Below are 25,288 nucleotides of genomic sequence, written 5' to 3' on the forward strand. Positions count from 1 at the left end.
TGCTTCAAGTTTAATTAATTCCCAATGTAGCTGAGGAACTCCGAGCATTCCCAGGGTTTCCATGGGCTCCTGCTCCACCTGAGGCTGAACTTCACCCACTCACAAACCCTGCACGGACTTCAGGAGCTGCTGAGACCAAACCCAGTAAAGAAAAGCTGCTGCCAGGGAGGGAAGGTCATTGGAATGGTCAGTGCATGAGGTGACAATTCCCAGGCCACAGGTACCCAGGAATTCACACCCCAGCACGGAGATTGAGGGGCAGGGAAGGGGCTGGAAGAGCCCCCAGCACTCCCAGCACCAGGGAAAAGCTGCCACCGTGGTCACAGCGTGGAAGCACCAGGGATACAATGGGGAAAAGCCATAAATACATTAAATAACCAGGCTAATAGTCCCTTAGAACTCCAAATATACAGAGAGAGACAGAAAACCCACTTTCCACAGGTACCCACTTTCCAAGGCAGCTCCAGAAAACACGGACATTAAAAAAACCCAAAGAAAATCCCGTTTCTCTTTTCCAGTGACAGAATCCATGCAGGGAAAAGGAGTCACAGGTCTGATATTGCACAGAGCCAAAGCAAAGGCAGCGTGTCTGGGTGCACAGGGGGGGTGGGGGAAGGTGGGCTGGGACAATCCTGTCACCTTGGATACAGCTTGGAAGGACACCGGCAGCAACACCCCAGAGGATGCCGAGCGCTCCAGTGAGTCACTGGAATGACTGGGATCAGGGAGCTGATCCTGCTCTGCAGTGCCCTTATGGGGGGATCTCCAGGCAAACATTCCACGTGTTCCCACGACAGGAAGGTGCTGGGAACAGAACACTTCTCCAATTGGAATTGCAAACGCCCATTCCTTATTTTTAGGGGCCAAAAGACACGATGGACACGGCTCAGGGAGGGGACTGACCTGGTAACAAGCACAGGAAAACCACCACTGAGAAATGCTGCTGTGACAACACAGCTGGTGATTTAAGTTTCACACCGTGGCTTCTTATTTGTGGTATCCTCTTTTAATTAGGGGGAAAAAAAATCCCGTCTAGCCAAGGGAAAGGATGTGGGCAGTCCCTGTCACACCATGGAAAATCTGCTGCTGGATTAGCCAGAGTTTGAGACTGGAGGCACACATTGCTTTATTTTGTGAATGAGTTAATTTGAGGCTGCAAGATTTACTGTAATTGGTGTAAACGAGGAGCCAGACACCTCCGAGCCAAGATTCTTTCATTTGGGCTAATTAATAGTTTAGTATAACTAAGCTTGTTTGTTTTTTTAAATACAAAGCATCGTTTTCCTCACTGTGATCTCCACTTCAGCAAATAACCACAGGCCAGTGTCAGGTACTTATAATGGAGGCAAGATTAACTTGGAAAAGCTGTTGATATCTCTGGGGAGAAGGGAGAGATCTGAGGAATTTAAGTCAAAGAATTAAGGAGAAAGTTGTACCCGATGGATTTACACCCCACTGCACTCCCTGCAGACCCAGACTGGACAGTGGTAAGTCTCTTATAATGCAATGAAGGTTTGAAATCCTGTAATAGCACTGCACTGTCCCCTGGATATTGGATCTGAAGGAAGAATCAGGTACTTTGGATGTTACAGGTAACATTTGGTGACAAAATAACACAAACCTCCTACTCAGAGAGGTGAGTACCTGCCATAAACCACAAACCAGCAGGGAGACAACGCCCTGCCCCAAACACCAGCTTGCTGAGACCCCCAGCTTCCAGTGTTAAATCCCTTTGGGTGTTAAATCCCACTCCCTGTCACGGGAGCCAAGGGCCACCTTGTGCTGCCAGCTCTGAGTCACAGAAACACGTTACTACAGGTAGCACCAGACTGCACCAGCTACACACAGGCATCCCATCAGGAAAAGCATCTCAACATCCAACAGGAAAAGCATCTCAACATCCAAAAAAGGGAAAGTATCTACACAGGAGCAGATGTGCTGCATCAGCAGAGTCCAGTTTTCACCAGAGCTGCAGCCACACAGCTACCAAAGGGTCAGGAGAAACATAAATCACACCTGGAGTTCAGGACAGCTCCAGGGAAGTTTATCTGTATTTACAACAAAGCTGCAAGTTTTAAACTCCAGCTGCCTGTACCACAGGATCCAGACATTACAGGGAAAATTTCAACAGTTTTCCAGTCCTCACCCCCCAGCACCAACCAGTTCTGCACAAAGAACAACTCCCAGCCCAGAGCACTGGAGGTGTAAATCCACAGCAGCCCTCCAGTCTCATTCCTTTGAGTCCATAATTCATTTTGCCTCAGCTGCTGTGACTCATGTGCTGTGATATCACAGCAGCAAATATTTGAAGAGCAACATCATGGTCCATATCCCAAACACGTTAAAGAGAAGATCTGCTTACAAATACAGACTCCAAGTACTTAAGTGGTCACTTCTATGCAAATCAGCCCAGCATTCCAGGTTCTTTGGGAGGCTCAGTGCTGGCTTCTCCCAGGTTTATGGTGGCTACCAGGCTGCTTTTACACAGAATAACATGTTTTCATGTTGAGAAAGTCTGAAATGCCACATTTTTTTTTTGCCATACTACATTTCTTTCTGGTTATTTCTGAACCCGTGGCCATTTCAAGTGAATTCTTCACTGTCCGTGGCAGTGGCTTTAACCTGTCACAGTCCAAAACTCAACCCCAAACATTTCAAATCCTGAGCCCAACTCCAGCCTCTCCACTTACTCCACCCCACCAGTTACCCCAAGTCCTGCATTGTTAGACCCAAAGCTCCACCTTCAGTGCAGCTGCTTTCAGAGCAGGTCTGGCAGGATGAGACCTGGAGGTTTGGGCTCCACACAGTTGATCCAGAAGTTGGCACAGCTGGCGTGGTACTGGTGCCCTCCATAGGCCAGCTTAAAGTTATCTGTCTCGGAATTAAAGGCCTGGAAGAAGAATTGAAACGAGTGTGACAGTCTGACCTGCTCCAGGATCTCAAACTAGAGTGGAAAATGGACACAGCACAGGTATCCCCCTGGAATGGCACAGCATGGCAGGACCCTCCCCTGAGCACAACACCCCATAAACTGTGTTTTATTTGAGTTACAGGTGGGCAGAACCTTCAGCCATCACACCTGAGCCAACTCACACCTGCCTGGAGGGAGCCCTGTGGTTCCCACAGTGGCTGCTCTGACCCCTGGCAACTAACTCATCTCATTTTATGCATCTTCTACTTCTGCTCAAATCCCTAACGAGGTGAGGCTTGTCCTGCCTGCCAGCACATGGCTCCTGCATTTATTTCCCTGGCTCCAGTTCTGCTGTGAGTTAGGCAGGTGCAATTCCTGCTATTAGTGTTATTTCAGGTTGAATTTGATCTGCTTCCTCCTGTTAATTGAAGCTGCTTTACAATAGGAGCCTCTGAGCAGAGCGTGTGAAGCCATGAACAAGCTGAAACCACCTCAGTGTTTGTTGCTAGGAGATATTTTCCAATGCTTCACAGCTCCCTATTTAAAAAAATATCCCAGCCCTGCTCCCCACACCCTGGATTTCCTGCAGACATTTCTAAAAATGCCACTGCCTGCTACATGTAGCCAAAAGTCAATATTTCTAGCACAAAACCCCTAAAATCCCCCCTCTTCTGCCACAGACACACAAATCCAGAAACTCACTGCAGGGGATTTTCTACCACACAACAGGAGGAGCACGAAACCAGAAAGCTGGTCACAAGTACAGGCATGCAGACAAGACAAAGGGGAGGCTCTGGAGCATGTTAGTTGATCAGATCAAGTGTTAACGGTCACAAAAAATGACTGGAGGAGGAGGATTAATGATTGGTACAACTGAGAATGACAGCTGAGAGCCAGTCAGCAGCTCAGCCTTCCACACTCAGCTAAGAATGAGTCCAGAAAGAATGTTTTTTTTACAGATTCATACTTTTTTAGGAAGCTCTTCCACAGGTTTCTCTTCTTTCTGAAATGATGTTGAAACCGAAAAGTCAGGAAAAGTGCCAATATTGTTAACGGGGTTGGCACAACTCTGCACGTGTCCTGGGAGCCCCTCCCAGCTCTGCTAATGGCAACAGTCCCCTCTGCTGACCCATTTCATGAGGAAAAGTCATTAACAAATTTTTCATTTGTTAAAAAAAAATATACTTTTTAAATATGAGTCTCCCCGTCTCTTCCCCATCGTGAACAATTTAACTCAACCCTTTCTCCATGGCTGTGTCACACCAAAGCCCGAGAAATACAGGACACTGATTATAGGATTTTATATGAGTCCCACCTATAGGTCAGAGTCTGCTTTGCCCTCTGCCAGTTACAAATTATGGCCATGAACATTTTTTCAACACACCCATCCCTGGAAGTGTCCAAGGCCAGGTTGGACAGGGCTTGGAGCAACGTGGGATAGTAGTGGAAGGTGTCCCTGCCCATGGCAGGGGGCAGAAAGGGATGAGCTTTAAGGTTCTCTGCCAACCCAAACCCTTCTGGGATTCCATAAATGCAAGTCCAGACTGTAATTAAAAAGGAATTTAACCATTACACTTACTTTACTTCTGGAATCCACGTTTAGGAGACACACTCCACAGGCCAGATCCTGGGCGTTTTTAATCCCTGGGCGCAGCATGCAGGAAGAGAAATCCAGGGAGTTTTCATCTGGCTAAAGAAACAAAGACAACCAAATTTAGGCTTTTGCAGTAACTGAAGAAGTTTCAGACATCAGGAGAAAAATTACTGAGTAGCAAGAGCCACAGTGTCCCAGCAGCAGGGCAGGGGTGATGTGGTGCATTCCCTCATCAGGATGGGTTTGCCATCTCCAGCAGCACTAATTTATAACACTCAAAACTCTTAAAAAAAGGCTGTGACTACAAAGGAAGGAATTCTTCAGCTGCACATTCCCACATCAAAAGGGGAAGAAGGAGCCCAGGCTGCCCCGAGCTGGGAGCTGGAGGAAGGCAAACAGTGGCTCAGCAGGTATTTGTGCAGCTGTGGGAGGGAGGCACAGCCAGCTCTGCTCTCACAGCAGCACTGGAGAGGTGGCTGCTGCAGGGCTTATTGTCCTGGAGCCTGTTACTGCCTGAGCAAAAAAGGGCAGTTGTTATTCTTTTTGGGGTTTTTTTGAACCTACAATATGGCAGAGCAGTACAAAATGGGATATTTAAGTTTAGCCAAAGCACAGAGTTCAGGTCACCAGCCATACACAAAGCTCAGGTTAAAGAGAGGCAAAGGATGGGAGAATAAGCCTGGAAATAATAAATTAACACAGTCACTTTTCCAGTACTTAACCTCAGATTTCAGCCATGGGATAAATGATCAGTTAAGACTTTGCATAAGGGCAGTATAAAACCATTCAAATTTTGCATGAAAATAGTCGTGCAAATAAAAACAATGACTAGAAGGGCAAGAAGCTTAAAAAAAATGGTGAGATCCCAGGACATGTGTCTGTTAATCCACACTCTGGTTATGCTGCTCACGCTGCCCCGCTGAATGGCTGGAGAATAATTGGAATCCTGAAAAAAAACACTCTTTAATCTCTAAGTAGATCAATCAAATTAATAAAGGCACTCTAATATTTGTTTACCAAATGCACGAGTGAAGCAAATGAGAAGGTCATCCTGCAATTTGCTGTGAAAAAAACCACAAGCCTGTGCATAAAATTACCTTGTAACAAAATCCTTTAAAAGACAAAATTAACCTTTCCAAGCACATGCCTGGGAGCTGGAATACTTTCTCTCCAGTTAATTGGCACCTCTGCATCATTTGGGATCCGTGACTGCAACGCCAGGGAAGGAGGTGTGGGTTCCACCCCTTCCAGTGGGCCCCGTGGGGAAGAGAACCAGGAAAAAAAGGGGTGATTTGGAGAATTATAGGAGCCAGCAGTCCCTGCTTCTCCCTCAGAGGGACTGCGTGTCAATATGAGCAGTTAATGTGCTTAAAATGTAGCTGGAGTTACCAGCCAGGAGCTTCTGCGGCTCAGGGAACACGTGGCCAAGCTTTGGACTTCCAGGTAATCCCTGTAATCTTCCAAGGAAAAGCACTTTAAGAACTATGTTTTAATCCACCTGTTTAAATCAGGAGAAGATCCTGACACCTTCTGAGATGGGTACTATCAACAACAAAAAGTTCAACAGATGCATCCAGGTCCATCACCTTGCTCTGTTGAGCAGTAGGAGATTGAGAGTATGAATTTCCTGGGACAGGCTCTGTGCATCACAGGACATCACCAAAATACCTGGGGAGGTTTAAAATGTGCACAAGGTGTGCAAAAAGGGGCTGATCATTCATAATACCTGCTTTGCAGGGAATGGCAGTGAGCTGGATGTGGATATTTCAAGCAGAAACCAACTATTCCAGGCCTTGCTCATAAATGATTGTTTACTGGGAAGCAAAACCCTTTTGTGGCAGCAGCTGCAGTGCAAGGAAGAAGCCACAAATTAAACTGCTCAGTGCAAAGCTACCCGTGGTAATGATGTGCTCAGTGGTGCTTGATGGGATGTGCTGATACTGAGTCAGAGTTAAAGGCTCCTCAGGAGTTAAAGGGAGCCATTATGCAAGTCAATATCGAGCAACACAGACAGATAATTACCTAAAAATACGAGTTTTACCGTGGTTAAAGAAAGTCATTTTGCAATTGTATTTCCTGCTACACAAATACAGAAGAACCCCCAAGGCATTTAATGGCAGAGTGATTTTCCTGCCTTCTGTCTGTGTGTGTTCTGGGCCCCACTGTGCCCCTCTCCTCCCCAGTTCCTCTGCAGACCCGTCCCATGGGATGCTCCTGCTCACCCCTCAGACCATTTCTGCCTGTCACACTCACCCAGGGATGGCCAAAGCTCTCCTGGCAGGGAGCAATGGAGCTTTTCCTGGCAGTTCAGGAGAGGAAAAGCAACTTAGTCCGTAGCAGGAACCAAAACAAACTCAGGCATTTCCAAATGCAGAGAGAGGAAAAACAGTTGAGTTATTCCTGTGTTGCTACACTGTGTGCTCTGGAATTGTGAGCATTAAAACTAATTGCAGGGATATTAAAAAAAAAAAAAAAGTTATGCCCACATTATTCTGGCTTCATAAAATTGCTTATTTGAATTTTATTAATATTTCCTTACTGGAGATGTCCACAGACACACAGGATATATCACCTCAATCATTAAGACACTAAATAAGACCATTGTTTGTACATAAATAACAGTTTTCTTAGAGAGTTTTAAACTGGATTTCACAAATAAGTGCATTTCCATCTTGCAAGAGAAAAAACCACAAACTGTAAAGTTAGGACACCCCGTGAAGTCACTTTAAATATAATTATGACATTTCTTTTGGTAACCAGGCAGCTTATTTTTGGTCTTACCGTTAGAGCAGCAAGTGACATGAAGCTGATCAGGTTGTTCCACACTTTATCAATATCCTTCAGCAGCTGCTGGAGTTTCTCACTGCAAACAGCAGTTGCTTTGATGCCCAGTTCCACTCTCTTGGTCACTCTGTAGACTTCCACAACCCCTGTGGATGTAAAACACGGGGAAGGATTGCAAAGAATTCACTGGAGGCCAGAACTTTAACTCAGAAATGGCAAAAATAAGGGATGGCACAGGAGAGGTGGGTATGGAGGGTTAGTTCAAAGCAGGAGGTACGTTTATTTAGCAGAATAGTTATTCATTATTCAGGTGCAGGCAAAGATTAAGTTAAAAAAATAATGCCATTTTGGGAAAATTGATTCTATATTCCTGTTTTAAAGAGAAGAACTTTCAATGTAAAACACATGGAAAATTAAAACATACCCAGTAAATATTCCATGCCTTGGGCAGACTGGATAACTTCAGTGCAAACAGATGAGCTACTTATTCCATTTAAGGTGTCGTTTGCTTTCTTTATGACCTGGTAGAAATGAATTTCATAAAATGATGGGGTTTTCTACCTTTAAATAATCATTATGAACAAGATTGTCCCCAGCAGAAACTGTTATACAAAAAAAGAGGCAAATTAAATAAGAACTGCTTGCCACACTCCATCCCATGTTTTTATACACTCCTGCTGTAAGAAGATCAGGATGAACATTTAAAACCTTAATGTATTTCCCCCAGTATTTTGATTACAAAATAAGAGTTTTAAGAACATGCATGCCTTGCTATCTAGTTTAGCAACAGCATTCACAGTTTGGGCTGTCTAATACTCAAATGCAAAGAAGGAATTTTAAGGAGAGCTGATCTAGCTGTGAAATATCTGCCACTTGTTAGCAGCAAACAAATGGTCCCTCGGCACAGCACAGAAACAAACCTGTTCCTCAGGAACCCCTGGGGAGCCAGATACTGGTACCAGTGCTCTGAACAACACAGTACTGGGCACCAAAACCCAGAAACACCCCACTAACTAGTGAGCTGGAACCTTTAGGGAAAAGCCAAACTAATCCCCAGTGACAGGGAGATTAGTGTAGGGCGCTGAGCTGAGGAGGTGACGCTGCTGCTGCTGCTGCTGGGTGACAGCTTTGGGGCTTAAAATTGTAATTCCCAGGGCTGATTCCCAGCCTTCCTCTGCCTGTTGGTCTTAAACACCGAGTGAGGTGGTTCCTGCAGGGATGAGGGAAGGATTTGCAGGAGGAGGAGGTGACATTGTTACCTGCAGGGCACTCTCCAGGCACCTCTGCCACTCGTAGGCATACCTCTCGCTTTCCTGGGGAAAGAAAGGACAGGCTGAGTCTCATTCCTGCCCACATTTATTTCCCTTTCTCTGACACAACAGACACAGAGCAGAAAGGTATTTAAAAAGACTATTTGCAGGTCAGCCACGTGAACTTTTAACGTATCTATTCTTAATTTTCCCACAATCTTTCAACATTCTCTTTGCACCTGAACTCTAAAATTTGGTTTCTGGGAGTCAGAACTAGTTTCAAAAGGAAGAACATACATATGAGTAAAAACTTTCATTGCACATACCTCCTCCTGACACATTTGTCACAGTCTGCTGTTCTAGAGATGGGGATTAGCAGAATTTAATCTGAGTCCTTTTCCCATCCCTTCTCAGGATGAGCAAGAGAAATAAGCACCATGCAGCCAAAAAGTGATGCCATTTCCCAAAGCAAATGGTCTCCGTGCCAAAACTGGGATTAGATTTAAATTGTAACTAATTTCCAGTTATAAGCTTAGGCTGCAAGGTCAAGTGATTCTGTGTTTCAGACAACAGCATTTTCCCACTTCACAGGACTTTCAAAGACACGAGAGAAGAAACTTCCATTAAAGAGCTGTTTCCACTCACAACACCCAGCTTTACCCAGACGCCACCTTAGGATCACACCCCAAGTTCAAACAGCTGAAGTGCCAAAAAACTGGATACAGAACAGCCTCGAGATCACCCTGATGATGTCACTTGTGTCCCAGGTAATTCCTTACCTCGACCTCCCCAGTCAGGTCCCTGTACTTGTCCCTGATGACGGGCAGTGCCGGCTTCTCGCTCAGAGTGTTCGACCGATCCCTGAACGGCTGATCCAGGACTGGCAAAGGTGAGGAGCGACTTATCTCCCTGTCACCCAGGCTGAGGCTCCTCTTATGAGACCCTAAAAAGTCAGGTTATAAACAGCTTACTCCTTTACTCGTAAATCACAGAGTATTTAAAATGCACAAAGTGGCACCAAGGGTTGTCCCACTCCTCCAGAAGAACAAATCCTTCTATTTACTCAGTGACTGGCATAAATTTCCCCAGTTTTCCAATTCTTACGATTTTTTGGCACAACAAATGCTTCCCTTGTAGAAAAAGACCCGCTCCAAATGCCACAGAAATCAACAAGAAGATTAAGGTCACTTCTAGCAGCCTCTGGAACAATCCCCATTAGCCAATTTTATAATTCAATTAGGAAAATTAGCCTTTGATGAGCAGATGCATCAGGAGCTTCCTCCACCCTGCGCAGGCTTACCTTGCACAGACAGGTCAAAGGTGGCCAGCTCGCTCCTGATCATCTCCTCACTGGATTTCACCTTGCCTTGGGAAGTTGCCACCAAGAAATCAAACTTGCTGATTTTTGGCTTCTCGCTTTGGAATTCCCCAAAGTCATCTGTGGATTCCCTTCGCAGCTCAGAGGAGACGCCGCCAGCCAGGAAATCCACCTCCTGGGCTGTGTCAGCTGCTGCTGCTGCACCCTGAGCCTCCGGGGAAGGTCTCGCAAAATCCCCGAAGTCCGCGATGTCATCGTCGCTTGGCCCGCCCGAGATTGGTCCGGAGTCTTTAAAGTTTGCAAAGGCTGCAAAGGAAACATCCTGCAAGGCATCCTCGCTGGAAAAGGTTGTCACTTTGGAAACTGTTGTCATGGTGATGTTTTCCGAGCTGCCAAACAAGGTCTCCTTCTTCTGGAGGACAGAAGTGGCCGCGGAGGATCCGCTTCCCGAGGGCTGGGCGAAGCAGGGGAGCCTCTTGCCCTGCTGGATGTCGTCCCTGTCGGACCAGTCGGAGCTCGCCAGGCTGCTGACTGCAGAGCCACTGGTGCAGCTTCCAAACGGGGCACATTTTAAGTCATCGATATCTGAGAGAAACAAACCCCCACAATTAGAAGCCGAAGTTCAAACGCTCGACTCTCCACAAAAACAACTCGCCAAGGGGCTGAAAGAACTGGGAGAACAAACCCATGGGTTCTCGTTCCGGTGAGGCTTGAACTAAAGTTTGCACAAAAACAATCTGAAAAATACCTGAGCGTTTAACACAAAAATCTCTCGGTTTAATAAATGTAAGCCTTGACCTCTGAATGCTGTCTCGAAGTCACCATCCTACTACAGGTAGTGAAGAAACACTAAAAAAATAAAATCAAAGTTTCTGGCCAGTCCAGGCTGCACAGATCACCAGTTCAGTCTCCTGGCTGCAGGATCTACAATCAAAATATAAATGTTACAACTCAAACATCTTAACACGTTATTTCATCTTATCAAACCCAGCCACACAGAAGACTGGGCTGACTTTTCCATTCCTCTGATAAAGTATTAATACACCTTAATTTTATATTCCTGCTTTGATACAAATAACACATAAAAATGTGCTGTAAGAATCTAAAAAAAACTAGAAATCCTGTTTAAGCTTATCAGAGCTCCTGCAGCGCTGCACGGCCGACTCGTCCACCTTCCAGGTGCCAGGACTGACAGGGATATTGGGAAGATCATGTTTTAACTGAATAAACAGTTTGTAAAAGCTAAGTCTGGAGAAAATCCAATTATTTTGCAAGAAAGCTCCAAACATTTATACTCACCTGGTGATTACATGGGCCAATAGGTTCTTCTCCCTGCCATGGGCAGGGGTCAGAAAGAGCCTGCAGTGCCTGGGGGCTCTGCTGCTCCCACCCCACTGATCTTTCACCTTCACACTGAGATTGATCCCCAGCGAAGGCACAGAGCCAGGGGCTGGGCAGTTTTCATTAAAGCATTAAAAAAAAACAACAAAACAACAAACCAACCCTCCTATCCTACATTTGGCATTTGTTTTCCAGCATTACCAATTGTCAGTTTGGATTAGACATCCGGCTGCACTGCGCCCGGGGTCCAGCGGGCTCGAGGTAAAGCAAACCCAGACCACAAAATGTATTCTCTGAGTGCTGTTTGAGCTGAGATTCTGGGGATAAACACCATGGTCTGGCACACTTGGGTTTAACAGAGCCAGGGTGGGAGCAAGCTGACTTCCCAGCTGCCCTCTTTATTTGGTCCAGCCACACCAGCCTGAGGATTAAACCATTTTAACAAACCATTTCTGCCTTGGTTTATTCTTTTCACTGGAAGGGCAGAGCAGGCCAGGCTTCAGGCTGCTTCCCAGGCATGACCCACATACATTGCTAATGAAAAATCTAACAAATATACAATATAATGATGGAGTTTAATGGGTCGGCCAGGCACGGTGTGTCATCCATCAGCTCCTCCCGAGGGTCTTCCTGCAGCTGCCAATTTGCCCACGACAGCATCCCAAATCCAAACCGAGCCCCTTGCACACAGACAGCAAGATTTCAAAGTGCCACTTGAATATTAAATGTGCAGAGAAGCAGAAGGTAAACAGAGGAGAGATGAAATCACCTGCTCACAGCAGAGCTGCACAGAAAGGAGGCTCCGAGGTGAAAGGAGCCGACGGGAGAGGGATCGGTGATTTATCACCACAAACCACATCTTGTGCTCTCCAGTTTTTGTTTAAAGAAGGGAAATGAAAGCTTTGCATGAAAGAGAGAGCCAGAAGCACCTCCGACACGTCAGCCAACTGTAATTAATCCTGGGATCTTGGAAATACCACCGGCTACCAGGCAACCTCTTTTTCTTTTCCAATTTGTGTTGACTCCAAAGCCCAGCAAAGATTTGAGCGTTGCCATTGTTCCCGTGTTCCCTGGGAATGAAAGGGAAGAGTGATGATCCCACTGTGAGGACCTGCACACTCACGTCCTGTTGTGAATTATTCCTTTGATAACTGGTAAGATTCTGAGCTGCAAACACACCCTAAAGGACCAGGTCAGTGCATTCCTGCTCCCATCCTGGCTCAGGGACAGGCAGGGCCAGCAGCAGGCTCCGGGGGGAATCCTGAACTCACCTGCAATCAATAGGTCACGGCAGGGAAGGCAGAACAGTTTAATTATTCACAAACTAAGATGCAAGACTCTCTCCATGAATTCAGGCAGGCACAAAACCTCTGCAGAGCTGGGAGGGCTGAGGTGAAATGTAATGGTCCAATTCTGTGCATTTGATCTATCTGGATAGTTCCACTAGGATTACTCTGGTGAATAAACTTCCCTAAGAGTATAATATTACAGGAAAAACACTGTGTTCAGAGCTGAAGTGTTTACAGCTCAAGCAGTTTGAAAACAATTTAGGGAAAAGTATGAAAAATAAGAATGTGGAACTGTCCATAATCCCAGGTAAACTCGCTTTGGGAAGAATTTTACTGGAGAAAAACCCACCATTTTGCTGTGCCATGTGCTGCACTTCAGAGAATCATTTGCCACAGGTTGGAGGCTTCTGAAGAGAGGAAGTAAAATCCTCCCCTTTGTCACAGCTATGGCAAAGCAAAAGGATCCTCTGAGCTCTTGGCACATTTGCTGCCTAACGAGGAGGAGTTTTACCCCCGACAGGTTCCAGAGCAGTGGCCACCACTAATAAGTGAAGCAGCAGCTCACATGTGCACAGCAATTCTTGCTGAGCCCCGAGAACTCTTTGTGGAGTGAGTATCTTCATTATTGGCACAGAGATTGGTTTATTAAACAGCACTAAGAGCTGCTCCTCCAACAGCTTTTTCCCTAAAGAGCACAGATACTTGTGGGCTCTGGTTACAGTGTGGCAGCTTTAGCCTATGATGTAATAAAAGCTCTGTTTTGCTGGTGAAAAAATTTAAAAATTAAATATTTTTAAGGATGAACGTCTATCAGTAATACTTTTTGCAAAGCAGGAGATGATTAAGTAAGGGGAAAAAATTAATGACTTGTAACTAAGCATCACAGTTGGGCAAGACAGAGGCTACAGAGCAATCCCCATTTCCTCCTGGAGGACAGGAGTAAGAACAGGATCTGAACTGATGAGAAGCATCAAATTTTATCCAAAAAAAAAAAAAGAGCAAAGACTAAATTCATTCAAAATTTTACGAAAAGTCTTCATTTTGGGGACACACTGGTTTTTTGTAAAGTTAAAACCAAACCCAATTAGTATTTCTTCCAAACCAAAAGGTTTGGAATATTCACCATTTATTTTTGGAATATTTACCAAATATTTTCCATCCAATTCTCCATCCAATTTGAACTCCCAAACCCAAAGTCCAACCTGCCCAATCATCACCTGGGACCAGCTACACCTGTATGAGCCTGAGAGGATGAAATACAATTAAAATCCTGTTTCCCAGTGTTATCTCACAGACAGAAAAACTCGCCATCCCTGATTTGAGCCAACTACAATAATTTATTCCAACTACCAAGGATTAAGTTATGCCTGGAGGCCATTTACAAGCTGGAGCCTTCAATGTCAACAGCTTAATCATTCCAGGAAAACCCTTGACAGCGTTAGTGATCGTCTGAAGAACAGTGAAAAAGACAATTCCAGAGGACTGGAATAAATTTAGTGATTTTAGGCAGCACAGGAGAGTTTCAGGTTTTTATATTTCAGTGTCTATTAAACCCTGATGAATTTACTGTAACTCCTGAGCCATGTTTTGGTTGTTAGGGTGATGGCAGTTCTGCTCCCAGTGGAACAGCAGCAATCCTGTTACCCTGGGAACATCACCTGCAGCCTGAGCAACACTCCAGGGCCTGGATGGAGACAGGCACCACTTCCTCACCACTTCCAGAGGGTCTCTACCTGGGAAAGGTGGGATGAAACTGGAAGAATACGGAGTTGTGTGCACTGCCAGGGGTGTCCTGCCTGCCAGCAACCACAAAAATCCAAAGCCCATTTCTCAGCTGGGGGAGTCCAGAGCAGCTGATAATAAGGGAATTATTCCCATTTCCTTTTCCTACAGAATGGGAGTAGCTAAGGTGGGAACCATCAAGAATGCTGACTGTAAAATAAATGAAAATTAAGGAAACAGAAAAGCCTCCAAACCTTATGGAATTAGAGGATTTGCTAGTTATTTTTAAATTATCATGACAAACAACGTTTCACAGCAAAATAAAGACCCCTGAGCTCACACTGGGAGCTCAGTCCCACAGAGGCCCAAGGCAGCTGCTGCCCTTGTGCCCTTGGGAAGGCCATGGCAAACGTGTCAGAGACCTTCCCGGGATAAATCCGGGTGGATAAGCTCTTCTGTTTACAGAATTAACTTAAATGGGAGCAAGGGAGTGAATCTGACTGTCAAGTCTGGACAAAAATGCAATAAATACAGCCTTGAACGTTACTCTCCCTCCCCCAGGTGTGATTAGCTGAACAAATACAAACAGCTCAGGCCCTGCAGAATTAGGTGTCAGGTTTATGTTCAAAGCTTTGGTTTAAAAAGCTTTAGGGCTGGGTGTGACCTGCTGATCTCCAGAATCAAAGAGGGTTGTTGTGGGGTTTTTTTTCCCCCTTTTTCTTTTAAAGTCTCTCAAGCTCAGTGTAAAGAAAAGCCACAAATTCTGCTTCCTGGTCTGGTTTTTGCTCTTGTGGCAACTCCAACACCCCACAACGTTTTAACTTTATTCCACATCTGAATTATTTTCAGCTTTTTACCTTGTCTGCTAATTTAATGTTAATCCTAAGCTGCCAGTGGCCCGGGATTTGGAGGAATTTGAAGTGACATAATTACAGGCCACAAATTGGCAGCTGTCATTCATGTTTGAATGTTTTGATATTTAGAAGGCAGGACTCCCAAAATGGAAAAAGGGAGCAGGATGTTTACTTTGGGGCTCTGATTAACTCACTTTAGATTAGCTGAAGAAATATCTGAATGTTATTTAATGGGCTTCTACTCATAAAGGTCTAGAGAGCAACACAGTTTTCCAGTTCCAACTCACAGAGAAAACCCTGCCATCACACATTTTCTCTACTCAATCCCTCTCAAACACTGCTCTTTTGAAAAATATTATTTAGGCTGATATGTAAAGTTTCAGAAGGTCACAGGGAGCGAGGCCAAAGCTTTGGAAGAGGAGAAAGAAGCTCACCCACACTCTGCTCTGCAAGAGAAAGGCACCCACCAGCTTAAGGGGATACTAGAACTTTAAACTTTGTATTTTTGAAGAAAAAGAGATACATTGCTGGTTTGCAACAAATCACACACATCCCCACGTTTTGAAAATATGCCAAGATAATATTTATTAACACAGCAGGTTACAGATCACAAAAGATAGTGATACAGAGGAGCTCGGAAGGGCGGTATCAGAGTTAAAGCATGCAGGTCAATACTTGCAGAAAGAGAGATATCAAAGCAGATCTGAAAAGGCACATTCACACAGGAAATGTTTAGTTGAAATCAGAACATTAGAAAAAGCAGCAAAAAAACCTGAAGTCGATTTAAAATATACAGAGATCTCCAATAATGCCAAAGGAAAAGGTACTTTACAGGTGTGTCAGTGCAGCAGAACAACCCTTTGGGAGCGCCCGGCCGGGGTCTGCTCTCGCTGCAGGAAGGGCAGATCAGGTCCATCCAACATGAGGAGGTGCTAATTAAAATGCTTTCAACTCAGAGGGAAACGAAATTTGGTAGGAAAGAAGCAGCCTGGTTCAAACTAATAACATGCAGCCAGTGCTCAAAGGGTTATTGGAGTAAATGCAAGAGAAATCAGGCAACGTTAGTATCGTCTGCCTTCCACATGGAGTTAGAGCAAAGTTTAAAGAGACTGTATCCCCTTGGAGAGAGAAAACTGGGAACCTTTCACCCCTCAGAGGCCAGAGGATGTTGCACGGGAAGCAACTCAAGGATTTCTTCCTAATTCCCAGCGTAAGCACCTACCTGCCCATACCTGGAAGCTCTACCAGGGTGGAATCTCCCAGCCAGGGGACAAACAGCTCTGTTTGTGGGGATGTCAGACAGCCAGGTCACATCTCAGCACCTCTGTCCTGCTGCTGTTCCACTGGAGCTGGGACACAGGGCTGGCAGAAGTGCAGCTCCCAAGGACTAGTCTCCCATTTGAGGTGACAAAGGGGTAACTGTCCCTTTTTGACATTAGATTTACAGATCGAAAGAAATTATGAGTGAAAAAAACCACAAAAAATCTGCTTTTTAACTTCATGTAAACTGGAAAAAAAGAAAAAAAAAAGGACTTGACCATCAGCAGTTCACAGCTTGAAATGCACCAAACACACAGAAAGGAACAGGGGAGCACAGGGGTGCTCGTAGCAGATTGTCCAGAGCACGTTCTGCTACGAAATCCAAAGAGTTAAAAGGAGCAAAAACCCTCCCTGTGGAGTAACACCTAGCTTGGCACCATAGGAGAATACAGACTTGTTTAATAAAAATAGCTTCTAATTAATACTTCAGAGTTCAAAAGTTTAGCAACAAGCACATGAAGGGCTAACCCCCTTAAACAAACCAAAAAAAAGGCTTTTCCTGCCACAAATGGCAATTATTCATCACGGATTGCTGTGGCAAAAGCTCACGTCCTGTAAAGAGCTACAGAAGTCAAACTACCACTAAAAGAGGCTAGAAAAATATTAGGAAAAAGTGCTTTCAAACCCAAAGTAAACATTCAAGAATACACTGTAGGTGCTACGTTTTGACAGCTCACTCAACTTGGAATTTTCCCAAGCAGTAATATGAAAATTAAATGTCTTTGCTAATAAATTATTCCTGATATTTTGTACCCTGTTAGAGAGCATCTTCCACCTCAAAATTGCCAACTTAATTCTCACCCCTACTTAAAAATATCATATAATGCAAAATTACAGTACTGTATATTTTTCTCTACCCATATCTGCAAAAAATGGAAGAAATATTTCATGTGGAAATAACCAATTCTTGCAGTAAGAGCTTTTAGATTTACAGTTTGTATGTTCCCCTGTTCAGAAAAGCCTTTGACTGCATAAAACTTGTTCTAGAACACAGTAATGGTTCCCATGTTGTTGAAGGCCACAGAACATATTTAACTACAGCTTATCTCCTATGTATATATGAAAAGAAAAAGCAGGACACTTGGGAAATCTGTTTTGTGATATGTGGTCAGATCAGATGGTCAGTTCACTCCCTCAGGAATGATGTCATAAAGGGAAATTCAAGCAGGTGGAAACCTGATAAAGTAGAAGCCCCACGGTTTAAATTTAGGTCCAAGAGTTCCCAATCATGAGACCAGCACTTGGAGCCCCTTGGCACAATGATTCCTACGAGGGATTTAACACTAAAAGGTCTATGAAATGCTCTACCTGCAGTCCTGCAAAAGCTTGGCTACACTCACTGAGCCCCACCATAAGGGGAATACACCAGTGCTGGTAATTAGTCAGAGCCTCATTAACAGCCCAAGTGAGTGTTCTGCAGACCCTTGGGAAGCCCCCAAGCCAAATGCTTTGTGGAAACCAAGATTAAAGTGAGACTCTGCCATCATCCTGCTGATAGAAATGGAATGACACTGTTTGCATTAGAATATTTTCCACTTGAGTCCCTCAAGTGCCAATAGCAAACAGGTACCAGTATGATGCTGTCAAATCTCAAAAATAAATTGACCCGGAGTTCAAACTGTTCTATTTATAGTCTTCTAGGACAAAAACTAATCACTGCCCTGCTGAGGGGCCGTAGGCTGGCGGGGACACACACTGAGGGTCTTCCACTACTGAAAGACGAGTGCATAATACTGTAATTGAGCACAGAGAACACGACACCTCCACCACCTCTGCTACCAGAGCAATCTAACCAGTTCCTCACCTGCTGCTGGTGGATGCTGGCCACTAACTGTTGGCAAATCCAAAGAGCTATCAGACATGACATGCTTAAGATCTCCTCCCACATCAGCCAGTTTCATGTCAAACTGAACAGACAGCGCGTCTTCGGAATCCTCCTTGCCCACGCTGCTGCCGCCGATGGACGGCAGATCCAGGGATTTCACCGAGGCAGAGTCTTCTTTGGCCTGCTTGAAAGCTGCCACTTTGTCCACCAGTGACTTATCCACGCTGCTGCCCGTGGAGGAAAACTTGTTGGAGTGGAAGTCAGCAAAATCATCATCGCTCTTCACCGAGGAGAGCGCGCTGTCCTTCGCCTCCTCAAAGCCCACTCCGGAGCCTTCCAGAGACAGCTGTTTGAAGATGTCATATTTGGTGGGCGTAGCAGTGGTGGCAGAACTCTGCCCACCCTTCACTGTGCTGGCAGAGGAGCCAGCCTGAGGAACAGGACCGGCCTCCAGCTTCAGTGCATTGTATTTGTCGTCCGGTTTTTGCTCGGCAAATCCGCCGCTGTTGTTGAAAGCCATGAAGTCTGCAAAGTCATCTTGTCCACTGGCTGAGGCGCCGTTGGAAAACTCCCCAAAAAGGTTGAACTCTCCGAAGTCGTCAGCTAAGCTGGAAGTTTTGCTGGGTGCTGGCTGGGCAGTGGTGGCTGGGAGGGGCGGTGGGGGAAAGGAGCCCGGTTTTGAGGTGTTAAATGCGGGTGGAAAGGAGGGTTGCTTGTTTTCTCCAGGAGAGGAAAAGAGATCCAAGTCTGCCAGATTCAAAGGGGTCTTGGCTTGTGTTTGCTGTTTTGGCTGAGCAGGCAGAGGAGGGAAGGGTGCAGGGAAGGTTTTGTCTTTTGTGGGTGGCTCTAATGGTGAGATACTGTCAGCGGTTTTGAAATCTGTGAAACCATCATCGACTCCTGCGGGCTTGAACTCTGCAAGGTTATCTCCTGGGACTGAAAACAGGGAGAAAACAACAGTAAAACACTGCAGCAACAAATACATCATACTCACACCATGCAAGCAAGTAAATTATTTCATGCAATGTCAGAAGTTTTTATGCAAACTGTTTAAATTAAAGACCTTGGGATGCACACAGAACTCCAAACTCAACTTCCACGAGCCACACAAGTGTCAAGGTCAGTAATTCCAATATCCACTCCAGCAAACGCTTAATTCTTGAAGTCATATTAAGTTCCCTTGACACTGAGTTAATATCAAAACACACCATGACAAACAGTTTCAAAAGGTGATCAACACTGTCTTATTCTGCTTCCACTCAAGTTCTTTTCCCTCCCTCATCCTCCTCGTGTTTGCCAAGCAATGAATGTAATTTTGAATTTCACTTATACCAATACAGTATTTGCTTCCTTACAGAAGCAATTCCTCCCTTCCTCCCTCTGAAATATTGCAGTTTCCTCACGGAGCATCTGCAGAGGGCTGAGATAAAAACCACCCTGGTGATGGGCTGGACTGGAAGGGGAACGTGGGAGAGACCAGCCTGGTGTGCCTGGTGCCTGTGGGTACCTTTGGAAAAGCTCATTTCCACAAGGCAGCCAGCCTGTCCCACTGGGTGGGGAACCCAAGGGCTGGGAGAGACACAGCCCCGACAGAAAAGAGCTTAAAAATGTTCTAATCAATCCTGTTTTCTGCCAGATTCCCCTGAACATCCACAGCGACAAGTGATCAGAACTTTGGGAGCTGCAACACAACCAGGCCCTTCCAGCCTCTGCCAAGGCTGATCCCAGTTTTCCTCAGAGCCTGGGACAGGCTCTCCCAGGAAAGGGAGCACAGTTAATCACGAGTGCTGACCTCCAGCTCAGCTCCCTACTGAATGCAAGCTCGTGCTATGCAAGGATTAGAATTTAAACCTGATTAAACATTAGCTAACAATGTTTTCATTGAATTTACATTAAATATTTTGGTGTACTGATTTTCTAAGTTTCTCCCTGTTCGTACACAAATATTTTTTTATAAAGCAGTTTCTTTTGAACTCGAAAACATTGACTAGTTTAACCCATTCACCAGCATATACATACTTGGACTACTTGTAATTTTAAAGTAATGATGCTTACTTTAAGACAAGTGTCCAATAAACAGATTTTTTTCTACTTTAGAAGTACACCATTAACATTTAATTGTTTAGCTACCACACAGTGTCATACTTTGAAGTAGTTTAACCAAATTTTAAACAAAGAGTTAAAGGAATACTCTTCATAATGGTAGTAAAGGACCACAACTACACCTGACCTATTCTTCCATTCTCCCTCCCCTCCAAACCAATTCACTTGGCTCAGCAGCAATATAAATATTCCTGAAATTGCTACTCATTGATCAAAACTGCAACAGCACAGCAAACTAAACTTACTGATGAATTGCAAAGCTTCCCATTAGAAATGTGAGCTGGTGAAAGGGTTAAGAGTGGTCAGACCTGGGCAGCAGGCAAACACAGGAATTTTGTACATTTTAGAACATGTACAGGATGAGATCAAATGTTATTTATTCCATTTCATTGAAAGCATTTAATCTTCAAGAGGTTCTGAGCACGAGAACCTCACAAAACATCCCAGGAGTTTCAGAAACGTATGACTCCTTATTAAAGCAAATTCCAACCATATCATTACTTTAAAATAAAACTCAGGAGCACCCAGAAGAGGTGCCAATCTCCCAGAAATAACAATTAGCAGATTGTTCCAATAGGATCTGGTTCTTTCAGGATACTTCCTGCTAAGTTGCTCAGAGAAGCAGAAGCACCATTATTTTAGAATTCCAGCAACGGAAATTCTGCAGCTCATACAGAGAAGTGCTAAAAATTATAATGGAAATATGTTAAACCCCCAGTGCTTACCTAAATATTTGCTCTCTGCTGGCTGCTCTAATTCCCGGAAAGCGCTGTACTTGTCCCCTCCATCTGGAGAACAGGAGAAGAGAAAGACATACATAGATTAGGAATTCACACAGTTAAATTTATATTAATTGCTCTAGTTTTTAAATTATTAATATCTTATCAACGCCAAAAATAAGATATATGAAATACTACAATAAATTGCTCGTGGTGGTGGTGGATTTGTCCTTTTACCTCCAAAAGCAGCTGCAGTCTCAGAAGGCTTCTCAGCTGCCATTCCTTTAAACACAGCGTATTTATCAGCGGGTGAGAGCGGCTTATTACCTGGGAGTGGCATTAGTAAGGAAGGAACACTGAAAACAAAAAGAGATAAAAGCAAAGTTCCTTAATTCCTCCACAGGAAATCTACATTTCCAGGTTTTATTTAAAGGAGCCTCTTATTACAGCTACACAATTTGGTCATAAACTCCTGCCCTAATGAGTGCTTAGTCCAGAACCTGATGTGAATGATCTCAGCTGGGTGAGTTCCCAACTTTATCTCACCTAATCATACCTTTTTTAGGTCAGAAGTCAATTTGCACCATTCTTGATTTTAATTTCTATCAAAACATGGACAAAACACTCCAGGACACCACAGGAATTCACAGTCTGAGAGAGAACAGGCACACAGACATATCCCAGGAATCACTGCTGGTTAATTGATGCCTTTTGAAAATTCTCCCTGATGGAACTAGATACAGTAAAGAGCTAAAAGTGATTTTGACAGCTCCATACTTTCAGCTTATCTGATTTTGCTTATAATTCACTACATATTGCAAAATTAAGAGAATAAAGGGGGACCACTGTTAAAAATGAAAGGAGAACTTGGAATTTATGTCAGTGCCAATCAGTGAGTTCAGGCAGGTATCTAGTCAGCAAAATAAGGATTAATCCACAGTTCCACAGTCAAGTCTTTTTGCATAAACACACCCTACTTCTTACAGTAAAACTGCCATAACAACCTAACACCATGTTAGCAACTGCTGGAAGATTTAGGAGCTGTTCTGGGAGAGCTTTGCTTGCCCTCCACACAAGCCCCCTTATCAAACCTTGGCAGCTCTGCACAACAACATCCTTTACATATGAATGATGCATTTTACCTCTAGTTTGTGCCATTCACATTGAAAACCTGAATGAATTTCTATGGTGTTCTTCAGCCTGGAGCAAGAATCTTTCCAGAGACATTTAAATCTCCTTATCAGCAGCCTCCAAGCAACACACAAACAGCAGCACTTGCACACACGTGCTGGTGCTGGTCCGTGGTGCTTGCAGGCAGACAGTGCAATGGCAAAAAAACAGAGCTTATGGTAATATAATTAAATTTCCCATCCCTGCAAAGCAGGCTATTAGATATGCAATCTTGGCAAATGGAATGGTTAATCAGCTGTACTCCACAGATGGCTTTTTTTTTTAAATAAAGCTCCATAAGCAATTAGATTATAGCTCATTGTAACATTTTGTTCAAAACTGAAACGCTTTCACAGCCGAATAAAGAGAACTGCTGCAGTGAAAAAGAAACACCCTTTTTGAAATATTTTTTTTTTTATGATCCCCTACTTCCCATTGTGCCACTTACAAACAGTTCTCTGTCAAAACTTTCAGTAACAGATCAGCTTTAGTGGCAAAATGACACCCAACGTAAGATATACTTGAAACAGCATCTTCAGATCCACATGGCATTGACTGACCCATCCCTGGAAGAGTTCAAGGCCAGGTTGGACGGGGCTTGGAACAACCTGGGATAGTGGAAAGTGTCCCTGCCCACAGCAGGGGGTGGGAACTGGATGATCTTTACAATCCCCTCCAACCCAAACAATGCCAGGATTCTGTGCCATCAGCAAAATTAACTTTTCTTACACAGAAACCACTTGTCAGTGTAACAGAACAACCTGGCTGAGCATCCCCATTTGATGCCTCTGGTGAGGAAACACCTGCTAACCAGTGCTCACCTGGAAATCCTGGTTCTGTTTGCCACTAAGAACAGTCAGTTCATACACAGAAAGTGTGTCTGTCTACAATTAAGACACCTGGGAGCTGCATAAAAGTTTGCCACGAGCAGCAAAAGGAAAGAATGCTGAAATTCTGTAGTCTTTGTAGACTTTGAAAGATTAATGGTAAACTCTCAAAGGCAGGACACATGCTTACTTATTTTGTTATTAAAAATTTGCCTGATTTGGAGCTACATCTTGGCAGTCTCCCATAAGGAAAGACCAGAATTGCTGGACTCTGAATAAGATTTCAGTTGAGATTTATAGTCAGGCATCAAAAGTTTAAGCACTGGACAGAGAAATGACAGAAATAACCCCTCTGTCCACTGGAGTTCTCAGGCATTTAAGAGCACAATGTTGTGTTCTTTACATGAATTTTGGGGTCCATATTCAGGGCCTGAAGAAAAGACTTTGATGTCAGCAAATGGTTTCTATCAACTCCAAGAAACACTTTCGTGCTTTAGAGGGGTCCTACTTGTAATGGGAGGTCACAATACTGGATGCAGAACTCCTCTGTCCCAGGGTATTCTTCCTGAACAGCTTGATACAAGATTTTTCCCCTGGATGCACAGTGGGAAGTAACTTTCAATTGCCTGTGCAGGACCATAAACCCCTGAAAACCTACATCCAAACCTTGTAAACCCAATTGACCTCAGCAAGATGACTGGAATGCTAAAGAAAAATCAACCACCTATGGCACACCAAATGCCACTTTTGATTCAGGAAGTCTAATTGCAGCTGTAACAACCTTCAAAAGGAACTGTCAGAGTAGAAGTCAGGTGACGGACGAAAATTACAGGCTAGAAAGGTCCCCACAAAGGAGGAAAACATTTCATTTCTTAAAAGAGTTCTAAAATCCAGCAGGGGTGGAAATCAAAGATGGTACCTGCTCCGGTGCTGGGAACTGGCTGCTTTGGAGGAACCAGCTGCATCCCCTTGGAAATCAGTGAAAGAATCATCCAGGGAGCCAGACTTTGAAGCATCTTGGAACTCCTGGAAGTCATCATCTTCTGGTTTTACTACCTGAATTACAAACAAGTAAATTGCTATGCTGTTGGCTTTTGCAGTTGTCATGTAGCATGAAAGCAGCTCAGAGCAGTGTGATCAAGAGGAAAGAAGGAAGGAAAAGAACTTTTCAGCATTAGCACTATTTCTACTCTGCCTGCACCTCACCCAACTCAAACACACACCAGGTTACAGGGTTTACAGGGAGCAAGCACAAAGAACAGGTGAATAAGGAACTCTACTCCCTTCACAGTAAATGTGTTACTGATCACAGCCATGTCATCTTTTAGTAAAGGCAAATATTAATAATTTAAATCAATCAATAATTTAAAATCAATCACACAGCAAAAGCACCACAGGAGATGTTTTCTGAGGCATGACCCGTATTTGAAAACAGCAAAATTTATCCCCACCCCGCTGTGATTTACCTTTGCAAACCAAAGGCTGTCAGAGTTCTCAGCTTCTCCTGAAAACCCTTATTTTACCAGCCATTAGAGTCTGTTGGGTAGCTGAAACTAAAATTCTATTTTATGTGCATTACAAAATCCTAACTACAGCTAAAACCCCCTTTGTAAGGGAGAACGCTTTTGGGCCTCTCCTAATGCCACCAGAGAGACACTGAAAAAATGAAAGAACACCCTCAGTGGCACAACTTCACGTTTTCAGACGTACTGTGTTAGATTTCAGCTCTGCTTTTTGCCAGTTGCTCAAAGCCTGTTGTCACCATGTAGGTTTGGCAGCTCCAGGCTAATTCCCTTTCCCGGGAAGGGGGGTTTTCCAGGAAGGGGGAGCAGGCTCACCTGGCTGGGTGGGTAGGAGGGCAGGAAGGCTCCGGAAGGTTGAGCCGCAGCTGCTCCCGCTGGGGCTGGCGCCGGTGCTGGGATGCCCATGCCCATCACGGGGGGCCCGATGCCAAGGGGTACGGAGGGTACAGAGCCTGGCGGGGCCGGGGGCAGCAGGGGGGGCTGGCTCACCGCGGGCAGGGCCACAGGGAACCCGGACAGGGTGGGAACGGGCGCGGCGGGAAACTGGTTCAGCACATCGGGACTCACTGCAGGAATTCCTCTCTGCAAAGGCAACGAGCAGACACCAGTGAGACAGACACCAGTGACACAGGCACCAGTGACACAGGCACCAGTGACACAGGCACCAGTGACACACACACACACCAGTGACACACACACACCAGTGACACACACACCAGTGACACACACACCAGTGAC

The 25,288-nt window shown here is 44.7% G+C and overlaps 1 protein-coding gene across 7 annotated transcripts in view; it reads right to left on the reverse strand.

Annotated features, from left to right (window-relative positions):
* SYNRG (synergin gamma) overlaps positions 1-25,288 on the reverse strand; it is a 61,602-nt gene that overhangs the window by 21,389 nt on the left and 14,925 nt on the right. For 5 of the 7 annotated variants that reach the window (XM_027698768.1, XM_027698767.1, XM_027698766.1 and 2 more), the window contains 13 exons: positions 24,866-25,132; positions 23,947-24,083; positions 21,268-21,386; positions 21,037-21,099; positions 18,188-19,144; positions 9,840-10,442; positions 9,319-9,482; positions 8,549-8,602; positions 7,714-7,810; positions 7,287-7,435; positions 4,491-4,601; positions 3,879-3,914; positions 813-2,890 (listed from right to left, as the gene is read on the reverse strand). In XM_027698768.1, the coding sequence (XP_027554569.1) occupies positions 2,759-2,890; positions 3,879-3,914; positions 4,491-4,601; positions 7,287-7,435; positions 7,714-7,810; positions 8,549-8,602; positions 9,319-9,482; positions 9,840-10,442; positions 18,188-19,144; positions 21,037-21,099; positions 21,268-21,386; positions 23,947-24,083; positions 24,866-25,132 (2,889 nt within the window). In that variant the 3' untranslated portion in view covers positions 813-2,758. The remainder of the gene's footprint in view (positions 1-812; positions 2,891-3,878; positions 3,915-4,490; positions 4,602-7,286; positions 7,436-7,713; positions 7,811-8,548; positions 8,603-9,318; positions 9,483-9,839; positions 10,443-18,187; positions 19,145-21,036; positions 21,100-21,267; positions 21,387-23,946; positions 24,084-24,865; positions 25,133-25,288) is intronic. The other 2 variants (XM_027698769.1, XM_027698764.1) reach the window with 1 other exon arrangement.

This window comes from Neopelma chrysocephalum, unplaced genomic scaffold (genome assembly GCF_003984885.1).
Source record: "Neopelma chrysocephalum unplaced genomic scaffold, ASM398488v2 Primary Assembly neopelma1_132, whole genome shotgun sequence".
Taxonomy (NCBI): domain Eukaryota; kingdom Metazoa; phylum Chordata; class Aves; order Passeriformes; family Pipridae; genus Neopelma; species Neopelma chrysocephalum.